Source organism: Cucurbita pepo, chromosome LG13, assembly GCF_002806865.2.
Source record: "Cucurbita pepo subsp. pepo cultivar mu-cu-16 chromosome LG13, ASM280686v2, whole genome shotgun sequence".
Taxonomy (NCBI): domain Eukaryota; kingdom Viridiplantae; phylum Streptophyta; class Magnoliopsida; order Cucurbitales; family Cucurbitaceae; genus Cucurbita; species Cucurbita pepo.
In genome coordinates, this window is record NC_036650.1 from 9,049,535 (window position 1) to 9,077,418 (window position 27,884).

The following is a 27,884-nucleotide window of genomic DNA, read 5'->3' on the forward strand; positions in this document are numbered from 1 at the left end:
TTTGGTGCTTTCCTGAATTTAGTTGGGTAAGTATTTACTTAACATCTCTGTATGTATCCCTTTTTGTTTACTTTTGGTTATGCTAGAATTTGTTCTTTTGAAGATTTTTTAACATTGGATTTACTTACTTTTCATGTTTTTTATTATTTTATTATTAGTTTTGATCGAATCATGTCGACATCTGCTAAAGGCAATTTGACTCAAAATGTATTATACAAGGATGCGACTAGTTGTCAATTCTTTCTACTCAAGTTATAGCTATGAATGTCGTTGCTTATTGCTTGCTGGCTTATAACATTACTTTCTCATATTGTTTTTCAAACTTTTTTTCCAACTTTCTCTGCCCATGTTTTCTAAAACTCTTCTCCAAAATAGTAGAGTTGGTTTGGCTTGTAATTTCGTGAGACCTCAAGTTTCAAATCTTTCTTTGTATTTGTTGTAAAAAAAAAAAAAAAAACTCTTAAAGTTATACGCTCTCTCTTATCCTTCTCTACATGTGCGGAAGTGATTAAAATGTTTTTTTTTCTCCATAATTATCCCTATTCTTTTAGCTTTTCATTTTTCCCCTTTCAATTAAATTCAATTACAAGTTTGTAACTTAATATATTTATATTTAGTAAGCACTTTTAAAAAGATTTCTTAAAAAAAAAATATATATTCCAAATTAAAACTTATGCTCATATGGATCAAGATTGATTTTTTTTATTTTTTGTCAGCTAAAGTCTACACGTTTGGGAATCTTTGAACTTTCTATTAAAGAAAATTAAGAGCGGTTTTTTTTTTTTTTTTATTAAAGTTAGAAGAATATTATTGAAAATTTTAAAAGTATTTTTTAAAGAAATTGTGAATTTGAAATTTCAAAAAATAATAATATATTTTTACCTTAAAAACATCTCCAAACTAAAATGTTGGAATTCGGTAGTTTTTACCTTATTAAACTAGTTTTTTTTATTTTTATTATTAGCTTGTTATTAATAAATAATAATAATTAAAAAAAAAAAGAAAAAAAAAAAAAAAAAAAAANGAAAATGTGTACTCTAAAGCCCTCGGCCTCCAGCAGCCAAATCAGCGACCATCTCTGACATAGTTTTCAGTTACGGTGAAGTTGCCAACTTTTCCAAACATTCCGACACAATTCTCATACAGGGTCTCTTCTCAGGACTCTTCCGAGTGCAAGCAACAGCTATATCAATGGCCGCCGCAGCTTCTTCCTCGTCCACTTCCCCACACATGGACGGATCTATGATACACGATGGCCGTTTCCCTTCATCGATTCCCAGTTGAATCCATTGAACCAGCTCCATCTCCGACGAACCCGCTTGAATCACCGCCATCTTTCCGGTGATAATTTCCAGTAATATCACTCCAAACGAGTAAACATCCCACTTCTGCGATGGCTTTGCCGCCTTCAAGGCTTCAGGGGCTTGATAATAGGACCCTATTGACAGAGAGGAGCACATGGAGTTTGATCGGAAAGGAGAGCGCCGCGGCGTTGCGGCGGGGGTTCGCTCCGATGGTGAGGCACTGAGGTCTCCTGCGGCATTTGAAAGTCGTCCGAGTCCGAAATCTGAGATGTAAGGTACCATGTTGTTTCCTAGCAGAATGTTGGTCGGCTTCAGATCGCCGTGGACGTATTTTCTTGGACTGAATTCGTGAAGATATGTCAATCCGTTTGCTACTCCTTTCATGATCTTCACACGATCAGCCCAAGAAAGTGGTCGGAAGTAGGAAATTTCTGCTTTCCCTGCTTGGATATTGGAAAATATCATTAGAAACTGAAGCATTATTACAAAAACACTCTCCAATATCATTAGAAAATGATATGTATTCATGAATATTTACCATGAAGTGCAGTGGCCAGGTCTCCATGTGGTATGTATTCATGAATGAGCAGCTTCTCTTCAAGAGACCAGCAGTAAGCTAAAAGAGCTACGATATTGGGATGTCTGACCTTCCCAATTGCTTCAACTTCAGTTTGGAACTCTTTAAACCTTTCATAAGCTCCATCTTCCAACCTTCTTACGGCTAGCTTTACTCCCTTCTCTAGAACCACTTGATACACAATCCCATTCCCATTCTTGCCTAGAAGATAAGCTGAGGATTTCAGAAGTTGCTCGAGATTGAAGTCGACTTGCCGATCCAGTAACACGAAATTATACTTCTCCATGTTTTCGGGTAGGGTCTCAACATCAAGTTTTGCAAAGCAAGAAAACTCTGTTTTAAACATCAATGCCTGACTAAAGTTACAGCCATCTACATTTTCACTCCCTTTAGAAGGATGAGCCCTCTTGCACCAAAATACTACCAGGATTACCAGGCAGAAACCAACTATGATACTTGCAGAGCCTGTGATTATGGAGCAAGATTTTCCACCTTTCCCATGTGATGGGCAATGGAACCACGAGTCGTGGCTTGACGTTGGCACCGTGATTGGACATGAAACATTGAGAGGCAGTCCACATAGAAAGGCATTCCCTACGTAAGCTGTTGGACCAAGGTTCTGGAAAGCTTCTTGTGGTGGTATTTGGCCACTGAGATTATTGTAACTTAGATCGATATAAAGGGTTGCAGGGAGGCTGCTTAGGCTTGGCGGGATTGGGCCGGTAAAGACATTGTGAGACAAACCAAGAGTGCCTCGCAAGTGGGACAAGTTGCCAAAGTCTGCAGGGATCCAGCCGTTGATGACATTGAAGGAAAGATTGAGATACTGAAGGGATGTCAAATGGGAACCAAACCCATCTGGAATACTGCCATTAAAGACATTTTGTGAGAGATCCAAGCTTTGTAATTCTACCAGCTTGTAGAGCTCAGTTGGGAAGCTTCCGAAAAGACTATTGTTTCGAAGGCTTAAATGACGGAGTGACCCAAGCTTCCCAAGTGCAGGGTGGAGAGTACCAGAGAGTTTCTTGTCTTCAATACTGAGAGAAACAACTCTTTGTTCTGTACAAGTGATTCCATTCCAGGAACACGGGGTCGTATCATAGAAGTTCCAGTTTTGGAGGAAGCCTTCGGCATCAAAAGTTGAGTTTCTGAATGAAAGCAGAGCCAATCCCTCTTCATTCAGAGAAGACACAGATGAAAAATGGTCGCTCACGATGAAAACAAAGCAAATCTCCAGTAGAACCATATTGTGTAGTTATGTTACAATCAGAAAGAGTGCTTCCCTTGAAATAAGTATCAAATGGAAAACAAGAAGGTTCCTAATCAGAAACCAGCAAGTTTTACAGTGGAGAAAGAAAACAAGAGGGCTGCTATGATTTGTGAATTTTAAGGCGGGCCATTTTGGACTGGTCTAAGCGTAATTGGAGGCGAGTCTTGCTGGGCTGATTGTTGATGGAATTTGGCTGGAAATTTTGGGTCAGAATTTGTTTGTAGTGGAAGACGTTGTAAGAAATTGAAAAAGGTTGTTTCGTTTCCACCAGTTGTGGAAATCATGTATAGTTTTGAATGAAGAGGTACGGCGGGATTGGTGTGGTTAGGCTGCAAGTCAAAGTGATCCATAGATCTATTACTATTACATGTATACGTTCATCGTTCTTTGTTTATTTCTTATTTCCTTCTCTCATTTGTAAAAGAACTATATAATCCAAAACAAAATACGAATGTCTTGGATAAATCAACGCGTCTTAACTCAATTCAAACTAACTAATGGATCAAGAAGACAAGAACCTGACTTCTGTGTACGATAATAGGAGAGATCATGAAAGCTGCAGTTAGTGAGTTGGAGCTACAGATCCATGAAGCTGCATAAAGAAAACAACTCAAGGCAGATTTTGGTGTAATCTAATAATCCAAATCTAAAGCTGAATGTGTTCTCCTTCTATGCACATCAAATTATAAAGGGGGAAAAAAATCAATCTGAACTCCTCGCTCCCACTGATTGCAGAATAAGTTACCGCTTTGATGGGGCCATGGAGGTTCTGACTGAAACAATCACAATCAGCAGGAACAAGCTTTCAGTCAATTCAAGGGTTCATTTTAGCTTTCTTGCCATTGAAGAATTTGGCAAGATTTTTCACAACCTTCGTTCTGTTCTCCATGGAAAAGGAGTCAATTCCTCCGTTCATCATATGAGGCGATGGTGAGGATGATATTCTGAACTTTAACCGCCTAGATGGAGTCGTGCTTCCATTTCTCCTAATGGACTTTTGACGATTTGCTGGTTCCATATTTTCATCTTCTGTATTCTGCAACTCTCCCTCCACCATTCTTTTTTCGGTAAGTGATCTCTTTGTCCTGTATATCTGTTTCTCTTCTTCCATTATCATCTCCTTGATTTCCATTTCGGCTAATTCACATTTCTTTATTGTTTCAACTTCACTTGCTTCAATGGCTTCAATCCAAGCCAGAGCTGCTGCAACTTTTTTGTCAGCAATTTCTTGTGCTGCAACCGCATGACCAGCTAAGTACTCGTATTCAAAACTAGAGATGGTGATAACAGAGCTATTCTTAGTTGCAGAAGCTCTTAGTCTCATTGTACTTTCTGTTAGTGACTTCAAATTTGCAAGTGCCAATGCCTCAGAAGACTTCACTATTTCGAGCTCCCGCAAGGCATTTTGCAATCTTTCCTCATTTAAGTCTATTTCAGATTCAGTCTCTTGGATTTCCGCTTTGGTGTTTTTTATTTCTTGGTCAGTAAGCTCCTTTTCTTTCTTTGCAGCCTCCTTTTCTTTCTTCATTTGTTCTATAGTGAGAGACAGATTAGAAGCAATAGTTTTGGCTCTCTCTTCAGCTGAAGATACAGCCTCCAATTTGGTTTTTGCTCTAAGCAGCTTTGAGTTTAGTTTTTGAACAGCTAAATCAGTTTTTTCATCAGGTTTCTTCAAATTAGCATTCTCTTCCCTGACACGCTTCAGTTCCCTTCGTACAGCATCCATCGATGTCATGAACTGAAAGCCTTCATCCCGTATTACGGCCAAATCCTTCTTTGCAGCCTTGAGTTCTTCTGTGATTGATTGCAATAAAAGTTCATCTTCTTCTACCTGAGATTTTGTTTCCATTTCTGTCATCATAACTTTTCTCTGAGCTTTGACGTTTAATTCCTTGACCAACTTTAGTTCCCTCTGCAACACATTCACATCTGACGTTGTGGCGCTCAATTGGTTTTCTAGCTCTTTTAAGCCTTCAACCTCTTGAGCAAGATCATTAATATTTTTCCTCTTGTTCTCAATTGCACATAAGAACTCGTGGGCTTCCACTCTTCTCTGTGCTTCAATCTCTTGAAACTCTTTCAAAGCCTCCATCTGGGCTAACTCAACTAGTACTTGTTCTTCATTTATTTCATCAATCTCCTTCCTTAGCTCTTCAATAGAGCTTGACAAGGAATGAAATTTCGAAATGGCTACTTCCTTTTCCTTCTCTGCCTGCAATTTCTCCTGAAAAACAGAAGCCACATCAAGTTTGAGTTTGCTTAATTCTTGTTTTGCAACTTCCAGTTCCCGCATCAATTCCTCATACTCGTGATTCTCACTGCTTGCAACAGCCAAACGCTGGTCCTGGACTGAACCTGATTTCTTCAACCTTTCAAGTTCCTGTTTATGCGCCTGCATCGTGGCATTTGATTTGCCAAACAGGGAAGAGAGCTTTTTCACTGTGCTCTTGGCCTTGAGGAGCTCAAGTTGAGCTTGTGCACTAAAGGAATCTGCCGCATTTCTACTGTTCTTATAATGCTCAATGTCTGTCTTTGCCTTTTGGAGCTCTCTCGCCTTTAAGGAATACTGCAATTGTAAGAGACATGTTCAGCATGACACTAAACTACTTCCCCTTTCCCAACAAACCTTTTCATGATGTTACAGTAAAAGACTGTTATCACAATTCCCCATACAAACACTTTTGGAAGATAATTAGTTAAATACTTCTTTTAAATATCTTTTATCCATTTTTAGAAAATTTTCAAACTACTTTTAAAGATCGAAATTGTTTAAACAGTACTTTCAAGTAAGCAATGCCCAATTGAAACTAAACTTACAATCTCTTAAAATGCATACCTCTGAGGAGTCTTGGGGGAGTGATTTCTTCCATGAAATGCCATCTCCTTTTCCATCTCCATATTGGTTAATAGCGGCTCTGACTAATCCACCTCTAATTTTGCTGTCAAAATCTCTCCTCTCCATCTCCACCTGTTCATTCTCAAGAAACAAAAGTTTCATTCCTGTTTTTCGATTAGAAATCAAATCCAAAACAAATGAAGCTTGTTTCTTCTAATTAAACCAGTGAAACAAATTCATCCAATCCTCGCAGATTCAAAACCAAACACTTCAATAATCCACAGAAAAAAAAAAGACGTAAACTAAAACCTTCCTTCCATGCTTCCTCGTCACTCCATTCAAACTAAAAATGCCGATAAGAAACCGCGATGTTACCAGAAATGGATTTACCTGAAAATTGGGAGCAAAAGGCATGGGAATTCTGCTTGTGCTGAGATTGGGCAATGTGTTTAAGTGGAGGACGCCATGGGTAAGAGGAACCACAATGCAACAGATAACAGAGCTGAAGAACGGGGGAAATAAAATCGCCACTACTTTTTCTTTTATTTTCTTTTTTAATTGGTTATATATATATATATATATATATATATATATTTTGAAAGAAAAAAAAAAGAATAAATGAAGAAAGGTACGTGGATAAGAATACGAGGCACATATTTTACTAGCTGAAAACCACTTCATTTCCACACCTTTCAACAAAAATTCTTGTATTTTATGTAATCTTTTAAAAAAATTAAATGGAGAAATAGAATAATTTATTTTTTAAATAATCTATTGGACGGAGTGTTGATTAGTAATATTTTTTTTTATTTAAATTAAATGTTTTACAAAACTAAAAGTAAACTCATAAAAATATCATAATATGTTTTTTTTTTTATATTTTTATAATAAATTATCTGAATAACATGAAAATCAAATAAAGAAAAAATGAAAATGGAGTGAGAAAAGACAAAAGGTGAGGGGAAGGACATTTTTGTTGTTGAGCATGATAAAATAAATGCAAATTTGTCGGCGGGTCCCTTGCAATAATCCACGACACGTGAAACGCCACGTCCTGCTCTAAAGAACCACACAGTTGACACGCCAGCGAAATATTTCTTTTTTTCTTTTCTTTTTTTATTTAAAAATTAGATAGGTCATGGAGTCTTATTTATGCGTTGGGAAAATAAAATGAGCGGCTCATTTTGTTTCTTTTCAAAACTAAATTACAACTTAAAATTACTATTAATTAGCTACTTTTAATTTACATGTACACCCAAATTCAAGTTAAAATGAGAACTAATTTAGTTTAGTTTATTGAAATTTGAATAGGTCTAACTAACCCCAGTTTTATCCCAACTCTATAAAATGAGCTCATGATTTTGATCTCAAATAAAGCTTGGTAACATTCTCTCCTTAACTGAGGTTTAACTTATAATTTGGAGCTCTTAAGTTAAGTACACACTTTATTCGACACTTGAGTCATTTTTTACTACACATTTGAGACTCACTATTTGTTCGATACTTGAAGACTCTATTGAGATAGACTAAGTTAAGAACATGTCTCTAATAACATGTTATGAACTACGAATCTTCACAATGATATGATATTCTACTCTAAACCATAGCTTACTTATAATACTTATGCGTATCTAGTTCAAAATTATTATATTTCTAAAAGTTTAAATGTTATAATAGAATATAATTTAGAGACTAAAATTCAACCTTTCTAAATATTTAGGAACCAAAAGGAATATTAAAGGAATATTAAAGTCAGTGACCATAATATAATTTAAATTTCAAATTAATCCTCATGAAATATTAATTTATTATTTATTTAAACTACCAAAATTAGAATTATTAAATATAAAAACGAGTTTAACTCGAATGATATAAAATGAATACTATTACTCGATAATTGAAATAAAATAAAATAATAATAAAAAAAAAAAACTAAAGTTATTAAATTAAGCGTAAGAAAAAAGAACTAAAAAGAAGTGCCGTTTGCCATCTCATACAAAAAGATAATTTTGTTGGGAAAACACGAAGATCCAAAAATTACCGATTTTCTCAAATCGAACTAGAGAAGTAAGATCTAGCAGAGCTCGCTGCCGCTTTTTCCTCCCTCCTTCACTTCAATTGCGACGTAATGAAGATGGAGTTGGAGCAGAAACAGTGGTTCTCCTTGAGCTGAGGTAGTATGTGATCAATTCTGCGCAAGTAACTTCCATTGACATGGAAAGGTCGTCGTTGTGCAATTGCGTTGTTAACTTTTTGCTGGAGGAGAACTATGTGTTGACTGCATTTGAGCTCCTCCACGAGCTTCTCGACGATGGCCGGGATGCCCAGGCCATTCGCCTCAAGGAGTATTTCTCCGATCCAGCTCACTTCCCTCCTGATCAAATCACTCGCTTCAATTCTCTTCGAGGTTTTTATTTCTCCACTCTATCTTATCGATTTCGTGATTTCTGATTTTCCTTGTATATATTTACTCTATTGATATTTCTTCCATTCGGTTAAGAAATTAGGGGTACGTGATTAGAACTTGATTTCTACTATTTTCAAATTTTGTTGAAGTAGTGCGGTTTAAAAATTCGCGCACAATCTCAAGCTTAGAGCTCCAAATGTTTCTGTTAGCTCAATGGCAATTCGGTAGCGTGTATTGACGTAAAACATAAGTTCTATTTGCTTCTCCAAATTGCGATTATTTGTTTAATCGAATTCAAACTATGATTTAGATCTTCGGAATTTTTTTTATTTCAGATTTTGGCTCGAACAACAAGCTTGATCAAGATTATACATTATCTTTAGACCTGACATTATAACGTTTTTTTTTTTTTCATTAAGTGGAGGAAATAAATCATAGCTTATGCTGGAGGTTTGATGCAGGACTTCTAACTGTCTTGTTATGTAAGGCAGTGGATTGACATTAGAGTTGAGAAAACTAGTTCAATACCCACGGATGTAGGATCATGAGATAGAAGTTGGCGAAATATAGCAAGACAGACTGAGGCAGATAGAATAAGTTCAACTAAATGATATTTCGATTATGATCTTATACAACTCACATTCCAATGGAGGATCGCAGATCAAAACATCCCTCCCATCGGATTGTGCAGACATGTCTTTGTTTTGGACGGTTTAGATGGAAATAAGTCTTGTAGTATTTAAGGATAACCGTAAAGGAGAGTTTGAGAATTGAGAAACCATTGAATCTAAGCCTACTTTGGAGCCCGCTCTAATAGTATTACTATTTTTTAGTATTACTTCTTTTTCGTTAATCCCAACTAGAGGATCTTTCTGTAATCCCGATGTCTTTTTTTTTAGGGGGGGGCGTTATACCTTGCTCTTTAATGAAATTTTTTGAAAAATATAAACGTCAATTTGTCTTTTATATATTTGGTTAAGAAGGAATTTGTAAAATAAATTAAGTTTTCTGCTTTCTTTACTGTCGAAACTAAATTTTCATTGAGTATCATACTCACTGGTACTGGTGTTTAGTCTTGTTTTTAGATGTAATATCCTTTTTTTTTTCTTCTCGTTCCTATTTGGAGCAGTTGCAGACCCTCAAAGTTTGTTGGAGGAGAAAGAAGCAGTAGAAGAAAAGTTAGCTATCAGTGAGTATGAGCTGCGCTTAGCTCAAGAAGACATTTCAAAATTGAAGATCGAATTGCAGAAAAAGAATGAGGCCCATTCAGTTGAGTTGAGTGGTAAGTTATTTTTTTCAGCATTTCAGATTTTTCAGTACTGCTCCCGGAAAAGTTAGTGGGTTTGGAAATAAAGGAAGAAAGCTGTAGTGCAGCAGCCATTGATGACCTCACTTTATTTGCTTACAGTTGCAATGTCAAAAGGAATTAGGTTTTTAGGGTAATAACAATGGCCTTTTTATCAACTAGGGCGATCCCTATTCTTGTGGACGCCGCAAATTTTTTCTTTTATGATTTCAGTCATCTGTCTGCAATGTGTGAATAATTATAATAGTATTAATTTATTTGATTGGTCAATGCTTATCTGCTATTATCTGATTCCCAAAGTTATTTCTCTGGGTTGGTTTTAATAGATTCAAAGGCCGACTCTACCAAAAGAATTCGGCAAGAGATTCATCAAGAAAAGAGGAATGCCTCCTCTGATCTGGGTCCACTTAAAGACAATGAACGTCAAGATCTTAATTGTGCTGTGAAGGAATATCTGCTTATAGCAGGTTATCGACTTACTGCAATGACATTTTATGAAGAGGTATACACTATGCAAGATTATGGAATTTTTTTTTTTTTTTTTTTTTTTTTTTTTTTTTTTTTTTTTTTTTTTTTNTCTGTAAAAAAGATAATCTATTAACTTCAATAAATAACGTCATGACTTTTGAAAAGATGACTTCTAAGATGGTTCAAGATGTTTAATGTGAGAGACAACTGATTTGAGTACAGAGCAAGCAATCTTTGATTTTCTACCAGAATTATACGGACATTTCTTTGAGTGGTTTCATGTAAAATATTTACTGTTACCCATTGGCTTAAAAGCTACGTGTTTGAATTCCTGTAATGTCATTTCCTCCCCAATTAATATTGACTTCCACTTGTTGGGTCTCTACAAATTTTCAAGCTGACAAGTATAGGGGAGTGTTAAAATATTGATATAATTTAATTTATAGTAATCCATTATCATAGATTGATTCGTGATTTAACATATATGTGTGTGTACAACTCATCAATTTGTTGTCATTTTTACAATGACTTCTTTAAGTGGCTTTTTTTTGGTACTTATGCTTAATCTTTTTTTGTTTTATTTTTTGTTACATGAATAGAATGTCCTATTTAATTTTCTTAAAAAAAGGAAAAGCGTAGAGTCTGCCTTGAGGGTCCATATAGTGTGCTTCAGACTCTACATAGGCATCCACAGGTATTTAAAATTATATATTACCTTTTCCTGTGCAGGTTACAGATCAAAACCTTGATGTTTGGCCTAACTCACCTGCATGTGTATCAGATGCCCTGCGTCACTACTACTATCAATATCTATCCTCCACCTCAGAAGCTGCTGAGGTAGTTCTTGGTTCAAGTTTGCAAGCTGCTCTCATGTTAATTTAAAGCCATTTCTTATGAATATTAATATCCTGTTGTACTTTTCTCGCTGCTCCATCAAAGCAACGGTTAAAGTTAGATGCTACTGATATATATTAATATCCCATTGTGCTTCAGTAAGCTGTTTTTTCTTTTTCCCTGTTCGTTGCTTGGAAAATTTTTTGGGTTATGGTAGATGGTTTATTTATTATTATTATTATTATTACTTGGATAAGAAATGAGTATTTCTTTCCAAGTAAAGAAAATTTAGAAAATAATGGTTAAGGGTAGAGTAGGCCTGGCACTAAAAGGTACTATATAAAGCAATGCCAGTCTAGGTTCATCAATAAACTAGTAAAATTGCCAAAAGGCTGATGGATAGCACTCTAATTAGAGGCAGTGAATTGCATCCTGTCACAAGAAGGAATCAAAAGATTTTTGTTAGTCATTGAAAAGGTTTGTTATATTAGTAAGAAAAGACTACAAGAGAGCTTTAGTCGCACAACTTTAACATGTTGCCTCGTTGGTTACCTACCATTTATAAAGGATCTCTGGTAGCCAATCCATGTTGTCTCTAGGGATACAACAGGAATCCCCAAATTTTGGGGGAAGAAATGGTCGCCCTTTCATTGCCAAATCGCTATGGACAAAATATAAACAGAAATTTCATCTAAGGGGAATGTTGAAGCGTTTTTTGACTGAACCCTTTTCATTGTGAAGCCCTTGTAAGCTATGGACCATAAAATTCTTGTTAGCTTCTTGGGAATATTTCCAGACAATATTTTTGTGGGAGGAAAATTCAATTTAGGCATATTGGCTATCAAGTTGATGTGTGCTGGTTTACTAGTGAATGTGCCTAGCTGCCCAACTGATTTTTTTTTTTATCAAGGGTGTCCAATTAAGCTTCTCGAAGCGATGACACCAATGCCTCCAAGGTGAGGGAGGTAGAGAGGTCCGTTTCCAATTGACAAGCTGGCACCCTTTAATCTACACCAAGAAAACCCGAAGTCAGTTCAACCTATATGTTAGCCTCAAGTGACCAAGAATAGTTCTTTTCTTTTCTTTTTCCAATAAATAAAGCAGACATGTTTTCTGAATTTCAGTTTGTATCATTACCATGTGTCTGCTTTACAGGAAAACATTGCAATGATTCGACTGAATGAATCTTTGCTAGAAGCAAACAAGAAATTAAATCAAGAGAAGGAAAGCTTGCTGAGAAACAAAGATTTGGCAGAGGGTCAGATAGGTGCATTAACAAAGTCTTCGGAAACTATGCAGAAGGATATTAAAGATAAAGAGAGCCTGGTATTTCCCCCTCAATATACTTCGGAAGTGCTGTCTAATTTTTCTCCTAATTCATAAAATGACGTGCACTCATCTTTAGGTACAAGATTTAAAGAGATCCTGGGAGCACCAGAGAAAGGAACTCAATGACTGTAGAGCTGAAATCACTGCACTAAAAATGCAAATTGAGGGATCTCATTCTAACTTGTACTCAGTTACTAATGATGTGGATCCTGGCCAATTGCAGTCCTCTGAAACATACAAGGAGGAAATAAAGTTACTGAAAATTGAAATTGAGACTTTAAAGGAAAAAAATATGAATGCATTGAAGCCTGTTGAACCAACTGTTACAAAGGAAGTGCCTGAGAATGTAGAAGACGTAGTTGTTGAGATACATGAAGACAAAAACATGTTAGCTCATATGTCAGATGAAGGGAATATGGTTGTAGATAATGGAGATATTCGGTCACTGGCTACTCAAACTCCTGGTAACAACATGAGCAAGTCTGATGAAGTTTTGCATGAACTTACAGTAGTTTCATCAAATAATGACAATTGTATGGAAAATAAAGAAAGCATCTCCGAACAAAATGGTCAGCAACTGACAGAAGACAATGTGTTACCTGTGAAAGAAAACAATCCATGTGATGAAGCTGTGTTTGAAAAGGTAATTAGTCAGTTCCTTATCCAGTTCACATTTGAACAGACTTGTTTCTTTTACTGGGGTCTGGCTGCAATTCTAATGCCTGCCCAACAATCTTTCATGTTCATCTACTCTATCTCTTCATGTTTATCTTTTAAACTTAGATATATGAACTATGATCAACAGGGTTTGGGGACCATTCAGATACTTGCAGATGCCTTGCCGAAGATAGTTCCTTATGTTTTGATCAATCATCGTGAGGTTCTTTTCAGTCTCTCAGTGACGGATTAAAAATCTGTCTTACTTCCATATTCTGATTTGTTGTTTGTACTGACTTTCAGGAGCTTCTTCCCCTTATTATGTGCGCAATTGAGCGTCATCCAGATAGTGGCATCAGGGATTCCTTAACTCACACACTGTTTAATTTAATCAAACGTCCAGATGAACAGCAGAGACGTATCATTATGGATGTGGGGTTTTTTCCTATATTTTTTCAACTGTGTTTGGAGGTTGCCTTTCTATATTTTTCATAATGAAGCTTTCGTCTACTATTTAGGCTTGTGTTACCCTTGCTAAGAGTGTTGGAGAGATGAGAACAGAAACGGAGTTACTTCCTCAGTGCTGGGAACAAGTGAGTTTTGCAGTCTACGTCGTAGGAGATATCATTTGTACCTTTTGTGTACTTTTGAAGGAATATTTTATATATGTTTTTCAATTTGTAACCAGATAAATCACATGTATGAGGAACGTAGACTACTTGTTGCTCAATCATGTGGAGAGTTAGCAGAGTTCGTCCGGCCAGAGATCCGTGATTCACTTATTCTATCTATTGTGCAACAACTGATTGAAGATTCTGCAACTGTTGTGCGGGAGGCTGCTGTTCATAATCTTGCTATGCTGCTTCCTCTCTTTCCAAACATTGACAAATATTACAAGGTCAGCCTCACTAAATATGCTACGAGGCATTCATGGAGAAGAATTCTGACTTGAGGGAATTTGCTACAATGTAAGCTCTAGAACAGGTTGATAACACATGGTCTGGGGAGTGGAGCCGTTCCCCTTGCCATCGATTGGATGACACATAAGAGGGATAAGAGGAGGTATTAGGACACGAGTTTCTTCATCTAATACTTAATTTTGTTTGTCTACAGGTAGAGGATATGATGTTCCAGTTGGTCTGTGATCCAGCTGGTGTGGTTGTGGAAACTTCAATAAAGGAATTGGTTCCTGCAGTTATAAAGTGGGGAAATAAATTAGACCATGTATTAAGAGTATTATTGTCTCATATTTTGAGCTCTACTCAGGTGTGCTTTTATCTCACCATCTTCTTGGTCTGTTTAGAAACTTCATTAATTGTCTAATTTATTTGCTCAATATTGAAGCGGTGCCCACCTCTTTCCGGTGTTGAAGGATCAGTGGATTCTCATCTTCGTTCTTTAGGTGAACATGAACGTTGGAATGTTGATGTCTTACTAAGAATGCTGTCAGAACTGCTCCCATTTGTGCACCATAAAGCAATTGAAACTTGCCCATTTTCTTCTGTAACTCAAACAGCAGAAGCCATGATCTCTTCTTCCATGCTTGAATTGTATGCCGGGTAAATTCTTCTCTTTTCTCGTTATGGTTTTCTTTTAATTTTCTACACAATTGGAACATGATCCTTTCCCTAAATTTACTCTTACATTTCGGAAAAGAAGTTCAGATCAATTTGACTCTGGTATACTATTTGTCTAGGGGATGCATTGAATGGCCAGCTTTTGAATGGATTCATGTAGACTGCTTTCCTGATTTAATACAACTGGCCTGTTTTTTACCTCAGAAAGAAGACAACTTGAGAAATCGACTTACCAAGGTGCCTTATCATTATCTATGTCATTCTTTAGTTTTTAATTTTGTTTTTGGTGCGTTACCCTCTTTCTCTAATCTCCTTTTCTCTCTCTCTCTTNGGGCTTTGCAGTTTCTATTGGCTGTATCTGAACATTTCGGCGATCCTTATTTGACACATATTATGCTGCCTGTATTCTTGGTTGCAGTTGGGGAAAGTGCAGATTTGGCATTTTTCCCTTCAGCTGTCCATTCAAGAATTAAAGGTAAATTATCAAATACATTTTGCAATTGTTGGGGAATATTTTACTTGGGTACTTGGTTGACTGAGTTAGATTTAACCCTAAAGTTCAAATTTTATCAAATTGAATTGAAATTTAAATAAGGGGTGAAACTAATATTTTCCATAACTTGAATTTCCATTTTTTTTTTTTTTTTTTTTTGTGTGTTCTTTTAGATGGATGAGATTGCTTTTGTAGGTATTAATTTTGTAGTTAGGTTCATTTATTTTTATAGTTGTTTTGAACATTAGGCTGTGTTTTTTGGTTTTATTTTTTTATTTTTTTATTTACTTTTTTAAAAACTAAGCTATATATGTTTTTTGTTTTCTGATTTAGAGAAACAGAAAACCAAATTTGCTTGTAACCGCCTTCTGTTTTCTGATTTTGAAAAACAAACCGTACTTGTTTGATTACTGTTTTTTGGTTTTCGATTTTTTTTTAAATAGAAAAATAATAATGGTTTAATAATTATTTTTTTGTTTATTGTTTTATAAAAAAGTTGATGAGTGTTTTATACTTATGTTTTATTTTTATATTAATAACAACCCCACATGTTTTACAATTTGTTTTTTTCTAACATATGGTGATGATTTATTTCTTGAAGGTCTTAAACCAAAAACCCTTTTGGGCAAAAGACTTGCTACAATTTGTGTTTTGCCACTTCTTTTAGTTGGTGTTTTGGGTGCTCCTAGTAAACACGAAGAGTTGGTGCAGTTTTTGAGGAAACTATTAGTTGAAGGGTCTAAGGAGGAGAATCCATCAGCAAACCAATTTACTGAGATTGTAGATGCAGTCCGCTTCTTTTGGTTTGTATCTAAATAAATACCTATAGATAGTTAATTTTTGTAGTTTTCCCTTCTGAGTTTGCTTTCCATTGTGCAGCACATTTGAACAGCACCATGGTGTCATTTTTAATATTCTGTGGGAGATGGTTGTTAGCTCTCACATAAGTATGAAGACCAGTGCTGCCAATCTGCTAAAAGTTATTGTAAGCTTAACTGTTCTGGAGTTGTATCCGTTTGATTTAAACGCCATATCGAAAGCTATATCAAATATTATTTATTGCTAGGTACCTTACACCGATTCAAAAGTTGCGTCTACTCACATTTTGCCTGCTCTGGTTACTTTGGGATCAGACCCCAACTTGAATGTGAAGTATGCAAGCATAGATGCATTTGGAGCTGTTGCACAACATTTTAAGAATGACATTGTATGTATCTTTGCTTAGCTATATTTGACTGTATTTTTAGACTTCTGGAACACTCTACGAGGGGTAGCTGATTAAATTTTTGGATCCCTTAGATAGTGGAGAAGATAAGGGTTCAAATGGATGCTTTTCTGGAAGATGGATCGCATGAGGCTACTATAGCTGTAGTCCGTGCATTGGTGGTGGCTGTACCTCATACAACAGAAAGACTTAGAGATTATATCCTTGGCGGTCGTTCTAAATATCGTTCTATGAATTTTTAGGACTGTTTCAGTAGGCTAATAAGAAGGCATATTACTTTCTGGACATTTTGCATATTCAGATTACGTAGTCTATTTGTTTCTTTAACATGCTACATCTTTTATCCAAGATCTTCCAACTCTCAGCGGCACCACCTACGTCAAGTTCATTGATGCGTCGCCGTGAGAGAGCTGATGCATTTTGTGAAGCAATTCGTGCTTTGGACGCTACAGGTTTGTTTCATTCTGTGAGACTTATAAATTGGACGCTCAAACTTGCTCTCTTCTGTTGATTTTTTTATTTACTCCCACTGACCAGTGAAACTCTTACAATTGAATCATATAAAATTATTCGCTTGTCTTAGACCTATCGGCAACCAGCATACGGGAGTTGTTCCTTCCATCCATACAAAATCTTTTAAAAGATTTAGACGCTCTGGATCCAGCACACAAGGAAGCTCTTGAAATCATAATGAAGGAGAGATCAGGAGGAACATTTGAAACCATCGGTAAGGTGATGGGTGCACATCTCGGAATAGCTTCATCCGTCAGCAGTTTCTTTGGTGGTGATGGTGGCCTGCTGGGAAAGAAAGAAACTTTGGAGCCATCTCCAAGCGAACCAGTTGAGCCACCAAATCCTGTGCTGCCGCCACCAGCTGAAGACACTAGGTTCAGACGAATCATGCGAGGAGGTTTCACCGACATGCTCCGAGGCAAAGTGAAAAGTCAAGACGATTCTCCGAGCTTATGACATGGGAGACTTCTCGTAGGCACCATTCAGGCATGTCTTCTCCTTTCCTTTCTCAGTATAGTCTCTAGCGAAGGACCTCTTCTGTCTTTGCATGAAATCAGAATACCATGCCAAATAAGGTTACATTCTTTCATTAAATTATTTTTTTCACCTTATCTCACTTTTGTACCCTACTTCCAATAGTGAAAAGAAAAAAGAAAGAATATTGTATCCTAAGAAGTAATGTTTCATTGCATTACATATGTGTAAAACGAAAATATCCGCATAATTTAGGATCTCTTTAATGCCTTATAGTCATCTCTTTCCCTTGCTATATCAGCATGTTACTGGTTTTGCTCTTCATTTCACCCATTTGATTTGGTATCCTTCTGTTTATATTTTATATCTTGATAGTTTTGAAAAATTAATTAAAAAATATTATATTTAGGAAGCAATGCATGCGACTACAAACCACGCCTTCCATTTTATAAGAACTTTTGTACCAAAAACAATTGTATCTCCAATTATAGCTCCGGTGGTGCAGTATGTAAATTATATCTTCTCTCACCATCTCCATAGTGTGTGAGACAAATGTATGCATTTTTTATTAGAGTCGTATTCGATGGTTACGATTTTACCATATGTCTTTTTCATTCTGTCGAAAATCAATTTGACGGTATAGACGCTTATGACCTTCCCCTCTATGACATGTGGTAATGATTCCTCTAGTCTTACAACTTTTACCACAACTATGTTGATCATAGATCAAATTACTTTGTGGATTGGATGTCCCTTCCATTGCTGTTTCACATCGATTTTCACGTTGATATTTCTATGCCTCTTTTTTAATAAAATAAATAAATAAATAAAAATAAAAATAAAAGCAAAAATAAAAAGAATATACCAAAAGGATATGTAGGCGAAGATTAATAACAATAATCCAAGGAGAGGCAATTTTGTCTTTTTGAATGCAAACAAACACATAATAAACTATGGTATTCATTTACACGAATGATGTTAGGGTCTTGTGACCAAGATCTAGAGTCCATGACCTCCGATCCATAATGAACCTCCCAAGTAGTGTTACATGAACTGGATTGGATGTACGACTATCTTCAAAATGACCATTAAAAACCTAGTTGAGAAGTGGCAACGATCCCATCTAAGCTAACACCATGATGATCATCCTAACAAAGGAGAAATATAATTAGAAGAGATCTCACTAAACAAACATGGTAATGCTACCCTAATTATTTAGTTGACACTCTTATGATCCAAGCACTAACTTAAACATAGAAATGTCCCACATCGGTGTCAGTGGGTGCGTCGCGTACTTTCACCTAAATAAAGTAAGTCTGAAATCTGCGAGAGCAGCGTCACATGTGTTAACGCTAGGCGAATGCTGACTCTGGCCCTCACATGACACCAAAGGACATTTTGCTGTTTCGCAAGCAGCCCGAAAATGTACGAAGTCTCTTTCAGCGCTTCTATTCAGGGGCCAATGTTCTGGCAACCCGACAAAAATTTTAGTGTTCTGCTCCAAGTTTTCACGCCACAAAATCTTAACCACTTGCATGAGAAGAACCCAACAACCCCATTTGAGAGTGTTACTGAATTCTGCAACAGAGGAAGAGCAATCCATGGCTTTGGTTCTCTCAGCTGCTCTTCTCCCATTTTCTTCCTCTCTTCTGCAACGCCTTCCCAGAAGCACTTCCAAGCTTCGAGTCGTTTCCAGCCATGGCGGTGGTGGTGTCGAGCTAATTGCAGATTCCGCCGCCCCTTCGGCCGAAAGGGTCAGTTTCGGATTCAAAAATTTGGCGGAGACTTTTTGGGTAAATGTGCAGAGGGCTGAGGGGAGACCATTCAGTGTTGGGCTTAATTCGCCATTGTATTTTGGGGATTCGAAGCTTGAAACGGTGGAGAATGTTGCAATCAGAGTTGAACTGAAGAATGGGTGTGTTGGTTGGGGGGAAGTTCAAGTGCTTCCGTCTGTTACTGATGTGAATCTTGAAACAGTTCTTGCGAAGGCTGAGCAGGTCTGCAGCTACCTCCGCCACACTCCGCCGGCGACTCTAAATTCGATGTTTGATGATATTACTGGGCTTCTTTCCCCTCGGGAGTTTGCTCCGGTGAGTGAAATTTTCCCTTATGGATTTTGTTTCTATTTTTGGGTCGATTTCACTGAAAGGAATTGAATGGATGTGTTTATTTAGTAAGTTTTGTGGGGATAGTAAGAGTAACTCTTTAAATGGTATCTGTTTTGTAAAGATCAGGGCTGGGGTAGAGATGGCATTGATCGATGCAGTTGCTAATAGCATCCGTGTTCCACTTTGGAGATTATTTGGTGGAGTGACTAGTACATTGACAACTGCAATAACAGTTGAGTTCGATGAACTTTTGCGCTAAAATGGTATCTTTTTTCTTTCTTGGTTCTTCAATATAAAAATTCATTTTCCATTTTTCTTTGCAAAATTTGTTACTGCAGGTCCCAATTGTTTCCCCAGCTGAGGCCACATTCTTGGCGTCGAAGTATTACAATCAAGGATTTGGGACTCTTAAGCTTGTTGTTGGAAAAAACTTTGCTGCAGAACTTGCAGCTATTGAGGCTATTCATGCAGCTCTACCCTGCTGCTCACTCATGTTTGATGCGAATGAGGGATACACAGCCGAAGAAGCAATTAAGTTTCTTGAGAAATTGAAGGGTAATATTTTTACAAGATATAAAATCAGCTCAGAGTCTTTATTGGATGTGTTTATTAGGCAGTGTGCCAGCGAGAACGCTAGGCTCTAAAGGGTAGTAGATTGTGAGATCCCGTATCAATTGGAGAGAGGAACGAGTGCCAGCAAGGACGCTGGGCCTCGAAGAAGAGTGGATTGTGAGATCCCACATCGATTGGAGAGGGGAACGAAGCATCCTTATAAGGATGTGGAAGCCTCTCCTTAACATACGCGTTTTTCTTTCAAATAGGACAATAGGACAATATTTGCTAATGGTGGGCAAATTTTCAATTTATTCCTTCCCATCACTGCATTTGATGTCACCATTATGGACAAATTGTGTTAATTAATTATTGCAATGGCAGATATGGGGATAGTTCCTCTTGTTTTTGAGCAACCTGTAGACCGAGATGACTGGAAAGGTCTTCGCCAAGTCAGTAACGTTGCTAGAACATATGGGATACCTGTTGCAGTGGATGAAAGCTGCCGGAGTTTGACTGACGTTCAGAAGATCATCGATGAAAATCTTGTGGATGCCATAAACATCAAGTTGCCCAAGTTTGGAGTCCTTGGAGTTCTAGAGATAACAAATCTGGCAAGAAAATCAGGCTTGACTCTTATGGTCGACAGCATGGCCGAGACGAGACTCGCAACCGGCTTTGCAGGCCATTTGGCTGCTGGAGTTGGTTGCTTCAAGTAATATTTCATGTCTTTTTTTTATCACCATTCTGCTAAGAGCCCTGGCTTGAGTGAAGTTCCTTATTCAAATTGCAGGTACATTGTTCTTGATACACCCTTTTTATTAGCAGAAGATCCTGTTGTTGGAGGTTATGAAGGTAAACATTCTAAACCAAAATGAACTTTCTTGCTTACCATGACGGCGCCTGAGTCTAAGCTCTACTTTTGTCCTCAACTAGTTTCTGGTGCTGTGTACAAGTTCAATAATGCAAGAGGCCAAGGAGGGTTCTTGAATTGGGATCTTCTTCCTGGTGAGATATACTGCCCATGTGTTCTTATATCATCTTTCGCAGTCTTACTTTCAGTCATTTCATTGTTTACAGCCATTTGAATATCCTGCTATTTCTTACCAAACCAACCAAATGGATGTGCACCATATTTACTTCTTTAAAATATCCCAATATACTTGGTTACAAGAGCTTGCTTTGCATTTTTCTTATGAGCCCTGTGATCCCCTTTACCGGACTTTATCCAAGCAGATATTGTCCACTTTGACCTGTTACGTATTGCTGTCAACTTCACAATTTTAAAACACATCTGTTAGGGAGAGGTTTCCACGCCCTTATAAGAAATGATTCGTTCTCCCTATTCAATCAATGTGAGATCTCACAACTTAGCCCTATGAGATAGAAATTTGGAATGATTTTACGATAGAAATCAAACTTTGTGAGATAGAAATTTGGAATGATTTTATGATAGAAATCAAACTTTGTGTGGAAGTATATACTCTAATTCTGTGGCTGATATTATTCTGCAGAAGCTGGTGGGTTACCTTAAATCCTTCAACTTTTGGCGGCCCTTATGGTTTTCTGTAGAAAATAAATGCTCCAGTTAGTCTAAATTGATGCATGGCACTCTGCAAATGGCTAAGCCTTGAAGGAGTAGAGGACAAACTTCGTTGTTGTTATGAACAAAACCTTTTAAGCTATCAATTACTAGGCCATGGAAATTGGAGAAAATATGTACATTATAATAAGCCTTTTTTGGTGTTAACACGAAAAAAGAAAGTGTCGATCGGTTGTATATTCATTTGATAAAATTTGGTTGAATTATCGTAATATAACATAGTTAAATAGACGATCAAGAGTGTTACTCTTGCATTTCGTTTATATTATTAACTACATAAACTCAATATCGATAGGGTCTAAGCATAATGCTAATTTTGTTATTAAACATGTAATTTTAGTAACAAGATCATTCAAACCTCACTATAAGCTTACAAAGCAGATTTTAGTCTTAATCCCTTATTGAAATGAAGGCGGCTATGTATAAGAGGTCAAATTACAGTGTATACTATGCACAAACTACCATACACACATCATACACAACCTGCTATCAAAATATGATACCATATGAAGACACCATCACAAGGAATTTGTAATGGTAGAGCTGCTAACCCAGTTATCATCTATGACAGAATTCGGCGAAAAGGCGGGTGGTGTTCTCTTCGTGATCTCGATGTCGTCTTCAACGACTCCTGTATCGACAACTTTAGACATCTCAGAACTGGATTTGTCATTCTCAATCTCCCTTAGTACTTCCACCACTTCTTCCATGGAAGGCCTCATGTCTCTTTCTTGTTGAAGGCAACGAAAAGCCAACTCCGCTACTGATGTTGTCGCCCTCATAACTTCAGGATTCTTGTCGAACCCGAGCTTCGGATCGATCAACTCATTCAATGCCCGATTTTGTATTTTACTCACTGCCATATTGCTCAAGTTGATATCCTGTCGTTTCCTATCGGTGTCGACAGCTCTTAGCGACGATATAAGCTCAATCAAAACTACTCCAAAGCTGTATACGTCGCTCTTAGTAGTAAGTTGATAACATTGGTAGTACTCAGGATCAACATAACCAGGCGTGCCTTGTGGGGCAGTGGAAACATGAGTTACATCAGTAGGGAACAGCCTTGAAAGGCCAAAATCAGCCACTTTGATAGTGCAGGTGCTGTCAAGGAGAATGTTATTGGTTTTGACATCTCGATGTATGATGTCTTTGCGATGGAGATATATGAGTGCATTCGCTGTTTCGATGGCGATTCGCAACCGAATCGGCCAACTGAGTAGACCAAACTTCACCCGTGATCCGTGGAGATGGTCGGCGACAGTTCCATTGGGAATGTATTCGTAGACAAGGAGAAGGCCTTGGCTAAATTTGGAGGTGCAGCCATAGAGCTTGACAAGGTTCTTGTGTTGTAAATCAGCAAGGATATTCACTTCATTCATGAACTGCTCCACACGTTTGCAGTTATGTTCATATAGACGCTTCACAGCAACTTCACGCCCATCATCAAGCTTCCCTGTTTCACACAAAGCACAATCAATAAACATACATCTTGCAATGTGTTTAACAAAAGATGACAAGAGTTTCATACCGTAATAAACAGTGCCAAATCCGCCATCGCCAAGCTCTCGAGAACGGTTGAAATTCTGGGTAGCTTTTTCGAGTTCAGCATAGCTGAATACTTGAATATCAGAGTTGGGGGAAGGCCTCTCAAGGTCAGATTTGGAAGAGGGATAAGAAGGAATGCTGTGAGTCTGGAAGGAGTTCAGAAGAGGAGCGGGAGGCATATCTTTGTCGGAAAGAGGATCAGAAACAGGAGGAGAAAGGGCAGCTTCCTTGCTGACATACCCAACTGGGTGCTTCTTCTTCTTCTTCCCCAAACAAAAAAAGATGCAAAACCCTAAAATCGTTGCCACCAAAAAGGCTCCTCCAACCGAAGCACCTAATCATATAAACAATAAAGTTCAAAAACTGTGTAGTGAGGCAGTGGGGGGTTCCTTCATGTTTGAACTTACCAATTATAATGCCTTTTTCTGTTGCTGTCTTCTTCGTCTTCGTTGCCTCTGCTGCAAATTTTTACAATCAGTTCCAACTCAATTACAGAAACAAAATACGCATATATTCTAAAAATCATTAATAACCTAATTAGTATTATTAAAGTAATTAATCATTAATAATCTAAATCTCTCCTAGAAAAGGGGAAAAAAACAGATTCTAAATCTGTTCAGATCAGGAGCAGACGAGGAACACGAGAGAAACATGGACGGAGAATGCAGATGGCGCTCGAACAGTGAGGAAGGCATTCTCGCCGGAGCGAGTTGTTCACTTCTTAAATGACTTAGCGAAAATGGAAACAGATCTCGCCGTCGGAATGCGACATCGTCGAGTAAACCAGGAGAAAGATGGTGAACGGATGAAGCCAGGTAAATCAGTCAAAAATTATTTGATTTCGTATTGCTTTTCAATCTTTATGAATGTTGAGTTCGAGGAATCTAAGGTAAAAAGGATAGAACAACTTGGCATTTGGTGATTCGAGTTGAGTTGAGTGGTGGTGGGATTCAAAGTGCGTTCTAGTGGAGCTTCAGTGTTGGCTGTCTGGATTGGCTAGTCCTTTCGGTTTACTGGAAAAAAAAAGCCCTTGAAATATATCTATCGTACACAGATTTAGGATTTTGTTCTAGGAAATAGAAATCATTTCAAAGTTCGTGGGAGAATTAATGGGAAGTGGAGGAACATCTAGTTGGATGCTTATTTGAATCAACTTAGCATCTGGATGAACTAACTCTATACGAAGAAGAATCGAAAAACCCTGAAAAGGATTTGAATCATACATACCTGAAGGCGTTGATCCACAAGTGGTTTTGAAAGCTCCATCCAAACAATAACAAGTGAATTCACCCAAACTTGGGTCTGAACCACACTGCCCGCCTGATTCATGACACTCATAACACACTCTATTGTCTATCCTCCACTGCAACTCAAATCCAGTTTCAAGAGCTTCTTTTAGGTTTAGCTCACTTGGATTGCTCTGTAGACTTTGCATCATTGATCTAGAGATTGCAACATCAACGCTATGGTTGCACTTCATCGTGTTTGAGCTATTCCTAGCCTCGGAATTCTGGGTTACGATGAGATTAACATAATTTGTACTGTTTATGTTGCAACGAAACTGGCCAGGCAAACCAACGGGCAAGGATGCGCAGTCATAAAGTAGCTTTAGGGGCTGAGTGTTTGAGCTGTAGTAGAAGAGGTTTGAGTCAAACGTGGTGTTCTTCAAGGACTGTGGACAGATATTGTTCCAGTAATCTTTTCTAACTACCCTCAGAGTGTGTGTGTTGGTATTGATCTCGAGAATCCGATAGGCGATGGAGTTGATTGCAATTTCTAGAGCTTCTTCTCTGCAACTCAACTCAAAACTTGGATGGCCACAGTAATCAGGTCGATTCAAACCCCAGAAAGGATAGCCGAGATTTGGATATGTGAGGCACTTCAGTGATGAGTTGCAGTTTCTATATTTCTCCTCCTCGCCATCACATAAAAGAGTCGGGGGTTGGATTAGAACTGTTGCTATGGAGATCAAGGCCAGAAGCAAGGCTTTGGAGGGATTGGTAGCCATTTTTGACAGGGGAGTGTAAATTCAGAGGTGTGGAATAGAGAAGAATGAATGAAATGGTTGAGTTTATTATGAAGAATGATGATTTGGTTGAAGAACTCCAACGAAGTGGGATGTTAAGTTTTGTCAAAGGGAGGCTTCCGTAAGTGCTACACTACCGATGCCAGTCAATCAACGTTTAGCTGAACTCACTTGGTCCTAATACAGATGTCCACTTCTTATTTGTCATAGCACCTAACACCTCTTATCTCTTTCTCTAACTAAGCAAGGGGGTCTCAAGCAAAGTAGGAAGACTGCGTCTGCCTCTACCTCTTAGTTCATCTTAGATTGAAAAAACTATAAGGCTCTTTTTACTTCACCCTCCTAAACTTTCGATTGAGAAGATGAAATGGACGACTTCCAGGTTCTTTTAGTATCTCTTTTTTTGAACCGGGTAAAGCTATTTGAAGAATCTTTCGAGCTTGTTAGGGACAGGTTCTAGTCACTCTTTTGATGTCATGCCATTGTGGTGGCACGGGAACTACGTAAAATTTTTCCCTACACACCTAGAAACTCCATTTCAACTTTAGACTCCACAGCTCACCCAAATGAGCGCTACTAAGTTGGCCCGACCTCATCGATCATTTGCTTAAACTGCTGTATTTGCAGTGCAATATTTGCTACAGAGTAGGGATCGGAGACTCGAACAAACCCGAACTTTGAATATGATCTTTCAGTTCTTGCAATCACCATTTTCAGGATGATTGAAAAGTAATTAAGTTTAGAATCATATTTAGTGAATAACAAGGAGTAAGGCGAGTCTTCTGAGGTCCCAAAACAATACAACGGGACAAAGTTTTTATTTTACATATATGCGTAATATATAAGTTCAGTGACTGGTAGTGATGGCCTCTTCTTGTGAATGATCAAGATGTTAGTTTTAAAACTTGGGATAGTATTGTGATTTTCATGTTGTGAGCTGAAAAGTGAGTAAGAAAAAGTAGTAATGGGAAGGTAGGGGGAAGCATGATCATAACTCTGGGGGACATGGTCACTTATTCCATAGAAGACATTATCTTATGAATGCAGCAGATTAATCAGTGTTTAACTTATAGTAGTTGTTGAGTGTGATGATTGGTAAGAAGCGTGAGATTGTTTGTGTGGAAAGCTAGAGAGAATAAGGATCATGTCTGAAGAAGTATTGGGTACATTTCGAAGGGAAAGCAAGAAGAAGAGTTAAAGAGGAGAGGGTTTGTGTACGTACCGGGAGGAGGTGCTGCTGTTTTGGGCGCATCATCGTTTTGTGGCGATCCAGCCGGTGGGGAAGGACAGAATTCAAACACTTTAGGGGAAGTTTTACAGCAGCATTTTGGTTGATGCAATTGCAAGTCATAACTGTAAACAGCGCCAGGAACACTGCAATTCCCACATTCTGCATTGGATTTCACCTTCCGCGTTGCCTTTAACTCTTCTATGATATGCTGCGCTACCCTTTTCAAATCATTGTGATTTTCGTTCAACAACGATGGTGAAATTTTCACTTCAGTACTCAAAGAACAAAATCCATCAAAACTAGTCCTCTTATCTAATGGGATGTGGATAAACTCAGATCCCGGACAAGTAGGTTTGTCTGGTGTATGAGGATGCCCGCAGTGATAAGATACATGAATCATCGCATAGATGGAAATTGAGGGAGCATGGTTGGAACAAAACCAAGCAGAATGGTCGATTTCAGCTATTATAAGAATTTGATCCTTTATACTATATCCCAGGAGTTGGTAACTTCTTCCCTCAATTTCTATGATTTCACGGCCTCCACCATCGCAGTTGACGTTCATTGTCTGGGGATTACCACCACAAGTTTCTTCTCCAATATTTGACCAGAGAGGAGGTTCATTATCGGGAACACTCATGCATCCCTTCGAATTGCTGCAGTTCAAGAACCATTCACCATAATCAGGGAAAGCACGAGACGTGGTCAAAATCAAAATCAGGAGCAGAAAAGGTGAAAAAAGGCGAGAAAGAGAGAACAGAAAGGATCTGGAATCCATTTGTAAGGGATAATATGATTGATTGATTGATTTTCCGACATTAGAGATGAAGCTTACGATATAGGAATGGGTGGGGTGAAGCGAAGTCATGGAGAGATGGGAATCTGGAAGTTGACTTCATCAATCACTCTTTAAATTTAAGTCTGTTCTTTTCTTTTTTTTTTCTGTGCGTTGATTTGGATGGTTGAAGGTCTTTGTTTCTGGACTTTTAGCCCATCATTTACTCCATCATTATTCCTGCTCACCACTCATCTCCATCCCAATTTCAATTCTTTCTTTCCTTTAATGTCCCAATTTCAATTCTTTCTTTCCTTTAATGTCCCAATTTCAATTCTTTCTTTCCTTTAATGTCCCAATTTCAATTCTTTCTTTCCTTTAATGTCCCAATTCAATCTTTCAACTTTCAACTTTCAACTTCAACTTTAGGTGGGAACATTGGACTACCAGTAGTTCTTTCTATTACAAACACGATTGACTCCTTCTTTCTATTACAAACACGGTTGAATAAGAAAATTATTTGTAACTAATAAATCAATTGTACATAAAATTAAAAATGTGTGAGTATTGAAAGAAAATTTGAAATTTATAGGAGGAAAATGACATTAAAATTATATTTGTAGTGTGTGTTGGGTGATGGAAATGGGGGTTGTGGTAGAACCGTAAATACAAACTTTGGAAGGATCTGAATGCAAGTTCCCAGGAGCCGACACGTGTAAGCAATGGCTAGGTATAACCCTCCAAAGAAGATAATAAATAATAAAAAAATAAATG

General features: G+C 37.6%; 5 protein-coding genes across 9 annotated transcripts; 2 read left to right on the forward strand and 3 right to left on the reverse strand.

Moving 5' to 3' along the window:
• Positions 1-1,034: 1,034 nt before the first annotated feature.
• Positions 1,035-3,586, reverse strand: LOC111809009 (receptor protein kinase-like protein ZAR1). Its single transcript, XM_023695305.1, has 2 exons — positions 1,843-3,586; positions 1,035-1,744 (listed from the first exon to the last, which is right to left on the reverse strand). Exons 1-2 carry the CDS (start codon positions 3,125-3,127, stop codon positions 1,095-1,097), a joined length of 1,935 nt encoding a protein of 644 aa, XP_023551073.1. The 5' UTR covers positions 3,128-3,586; the 3' UTR covers positions 1,035-1,094.
• A 135-nt stretch (positions 3,587-3,721) lies between these two features.
• Positions 3,722-6,530, reverse strand: LOC111809010 (protein PLASTID MOVEMENT IMPAIRED 2). 2 transcript variants are annotated; one of them, XM_023695307.1, is made up of 3 exons: positions 6,378-6,530; positions 5,988-6,119; positions 3,722-5,717 (listed from the first exon to the last, which is right to left on the reverse strand). In XM_023695307.1, the coding sequence occupies exons 1-3, from the start codon at positions 6,399-6,401 to the stop codon at positions 3,966-3,968; spliced, it is 1,908 nt and encodes a 635-aa protein (XP_023551075.1). In that variant the 5' UTR covers positions 6,402-6,530; the 3' UTR covers positions 3,722-3,965. The 2 variants fall into 2 exon arrangements, with proteins under 2 accessions (XP_023551075.1, XP_023551074.1); XM_023695306.1 differs by having other exon boundaries at positions 5,988-6,151.
• Positions 6,531-7,981: 1,451 nt separating this feature from the next.
• On the forward strand, positions 7,982-17,565 carry LOC111808625 (lisH domain and HEAT repeat-containing protein KIAA1468). The gene is made up of 20 exons (XM_023694732.1): positions 7,982-8,394; positions 9,524-9,676; positions 10,027-10,202; positions 10,898-11,005; positions 12,158-12,328; positions 12,408-12,974; positions 13,137-13,211; positions 13,292-13,420; positions 13,507-13,581; positions 13,677-13,886; positions 14,102-14,254; positions 14,333-14,547; positions 14,685-14,802; positions 14,908-15,040; positions 15,660-15,861; positions 15,938-16,043; positions 16,125-16,265; positions 16,358-16,481; positions 16,619-16,735; positions 16,867-17,565. The coding sequence occupies exons 1-20, from the start codon at positions 8,202-8,204 to the stop codon at positions 17,250-17,252; spliced, it is 3,552 nt and encodes a 1,183-aa protein (XP_023550500.1). The 5' UTR covers positions 7,982-8,201; the 3' UTR covers positions 17,253-17,565.
• A 1,197-nt stretch (positions 17,566-18,762) lies between these two features.
• Positions 18,763-21,765, forward strand: LOC111808522 (L-Ala-D/L-amino acid epimerase-like). The gene is made up of 7 exons (XM_023694566.1): positions 18,763-19,360; positions 19,500-19,610; positions 19,717-19,933; positions 20,315-20,645; positions 20,724-20,785; positions 20,867-20,938; positions 21,445-21,765. Exons 1-7 carry the CDS (start codon positions 18,806-18,808, stop codon positions 21,462-21,464), a joined length of 1,368 nt encoding a protein of 455 aa, XP_023550334.1. The 5' UTR covers positions 18,763-18,805; the 3' UTR covers positions 21,465-21,765.
• A 60-nt stretch (positions 21,766-21,825) lies between these two features.
• On the reverse strand, positions 21,826-27,392 carry LOC111808520 (LEAF RUST 10 DISEASE-RESISTANCE LOCUS RECEPTOR-LIKE PROTEIN KINASE-like 1.3). Of its 4 annotated transcripts, none has more exons than XM_023694563.1 (4): positions 26,327-27,392; positions 23,486-23,533; positions 23,062-23,412; positions 21,826-22,986 (listed from the first exon to the last, which is right to left on the reverse strand). In XM_023694563.1, the coding sequence occupies exons 1-4, from the start codon at positions 27,201-27,203 to the stop codon at positions 22,052-22,054; spliced, it is 2,211 nt and encodes a 736-aa protein (XP_023550331.1). In that variant the 5' UTR covers positions 27,204-27,392; the 3' UTR covers positions 21,826-22,051. The 4 variants fall into 4 exon arrangements, with proteins under 4 accessions (XP_023550331.1, XP_023550330.1, XP_023550333.1 ...); XM_023694562.1 differs by having other exon boundaries at positions 23,486-23,536; XM_023694565.1 differs by lacking the exon at positions 26,327-27,392 and adding an exon at positions 24,306-26,216.
• Positions 27,393-27,884: the final 492 nt, after the last annotated feature.

Bases quoted from the DNA above. Each gene is read 5' to 3' on its own strand.
- LOC111809009 (XM_023695305.1), bottom strand. From the start codon at position 3,127: ATGGTTCTACTGGAGATTTGCTTTGTTTTCATCGTGAGCGACCATTTT. The intron at 1,745-1,842 runs GTAAATATTCAT...ATATCCAAGCAG, and splicing joins CCTGGCCACTGCACTTCATG to GGAAAGCAGAAATTTCCTAC.
- LOC111809010 (XM_023695306.1), bottom strand. From the start codon at position 6,149: ATGAAACTTTTGTTTCTTGAGAATGAACAGGTGGAGATGGAGAGGAGA. The intron at 5,718-5,987 runs GTATGCATTTTA...TTACAATTGCAG, and splicing joins TCCCCCAAGACTCCTCAGAG to TATTCCTTAAAGGCGAGAGA.
- LOC111808625 (XM_023694732.1), top strand. From the start codon at position 8,202: ATGGAAAGGTCGTCGTTGTGCAATTGCGTTGTTAACTTTTTGCTGGAG. The intron at 8,395-9,523 runs GTTTTTATTTCT...TATTTGGAGCAG, and splicing joins TCGCTTCAATTCTCTTCGAG to TTGCAGACCCTCAAAGTTTG. The intron at 12,329-12,407 runs GTATTTCCCCCT...ACTCATCTTTAG, and splicing joins TTAAAGATAAAGAGAGCCTG to GTACAAGATTTAAAGAGATC.
- LOC111808522 (XM_023694566.1), top strand. From the start codon at position 18,806: ATGAGAAGAACCCAACAACCCCATTTGAGAGTGTTACTGAATTCTGCA. The intron at 19,361-19,499 runs GTGAGTGAAATT...TGTTTTGTAAAG, and splicing joins CCCCTCGGGAGTTTGCTCCG to ATCAGGGCTGGGGTAGAGAT. The intron at 20,646-20,723 runs GTAATATTTCAT...TTCAAATTGCAG, and splicing joins GCTGGAGTTGGTTGCTTCAA to GTACATTGTTCTTGATACAC.
- LOC111808520 (XM_023694562.1), bottom strand. From the start codon at position 27,203: ATGACTTCGCTTCACCCCACCCATTCCTATATCGTAAGCTTCATCTCT. The intron at 23,537-26,326 runs GTACGTACACAA...AAAAATTTGCAG, and splicing joins AACAGCAGCACCTCCTCCCG to CAGAGGCAACGAAGACGAAG. The intron at 22,987-23,061 runs GTATGAAACTCT...TGTGTGAAACAG, and splicing joins ATTTGGCACTGTTTATTACG to GGAAGCTTGATGATGGGCGT.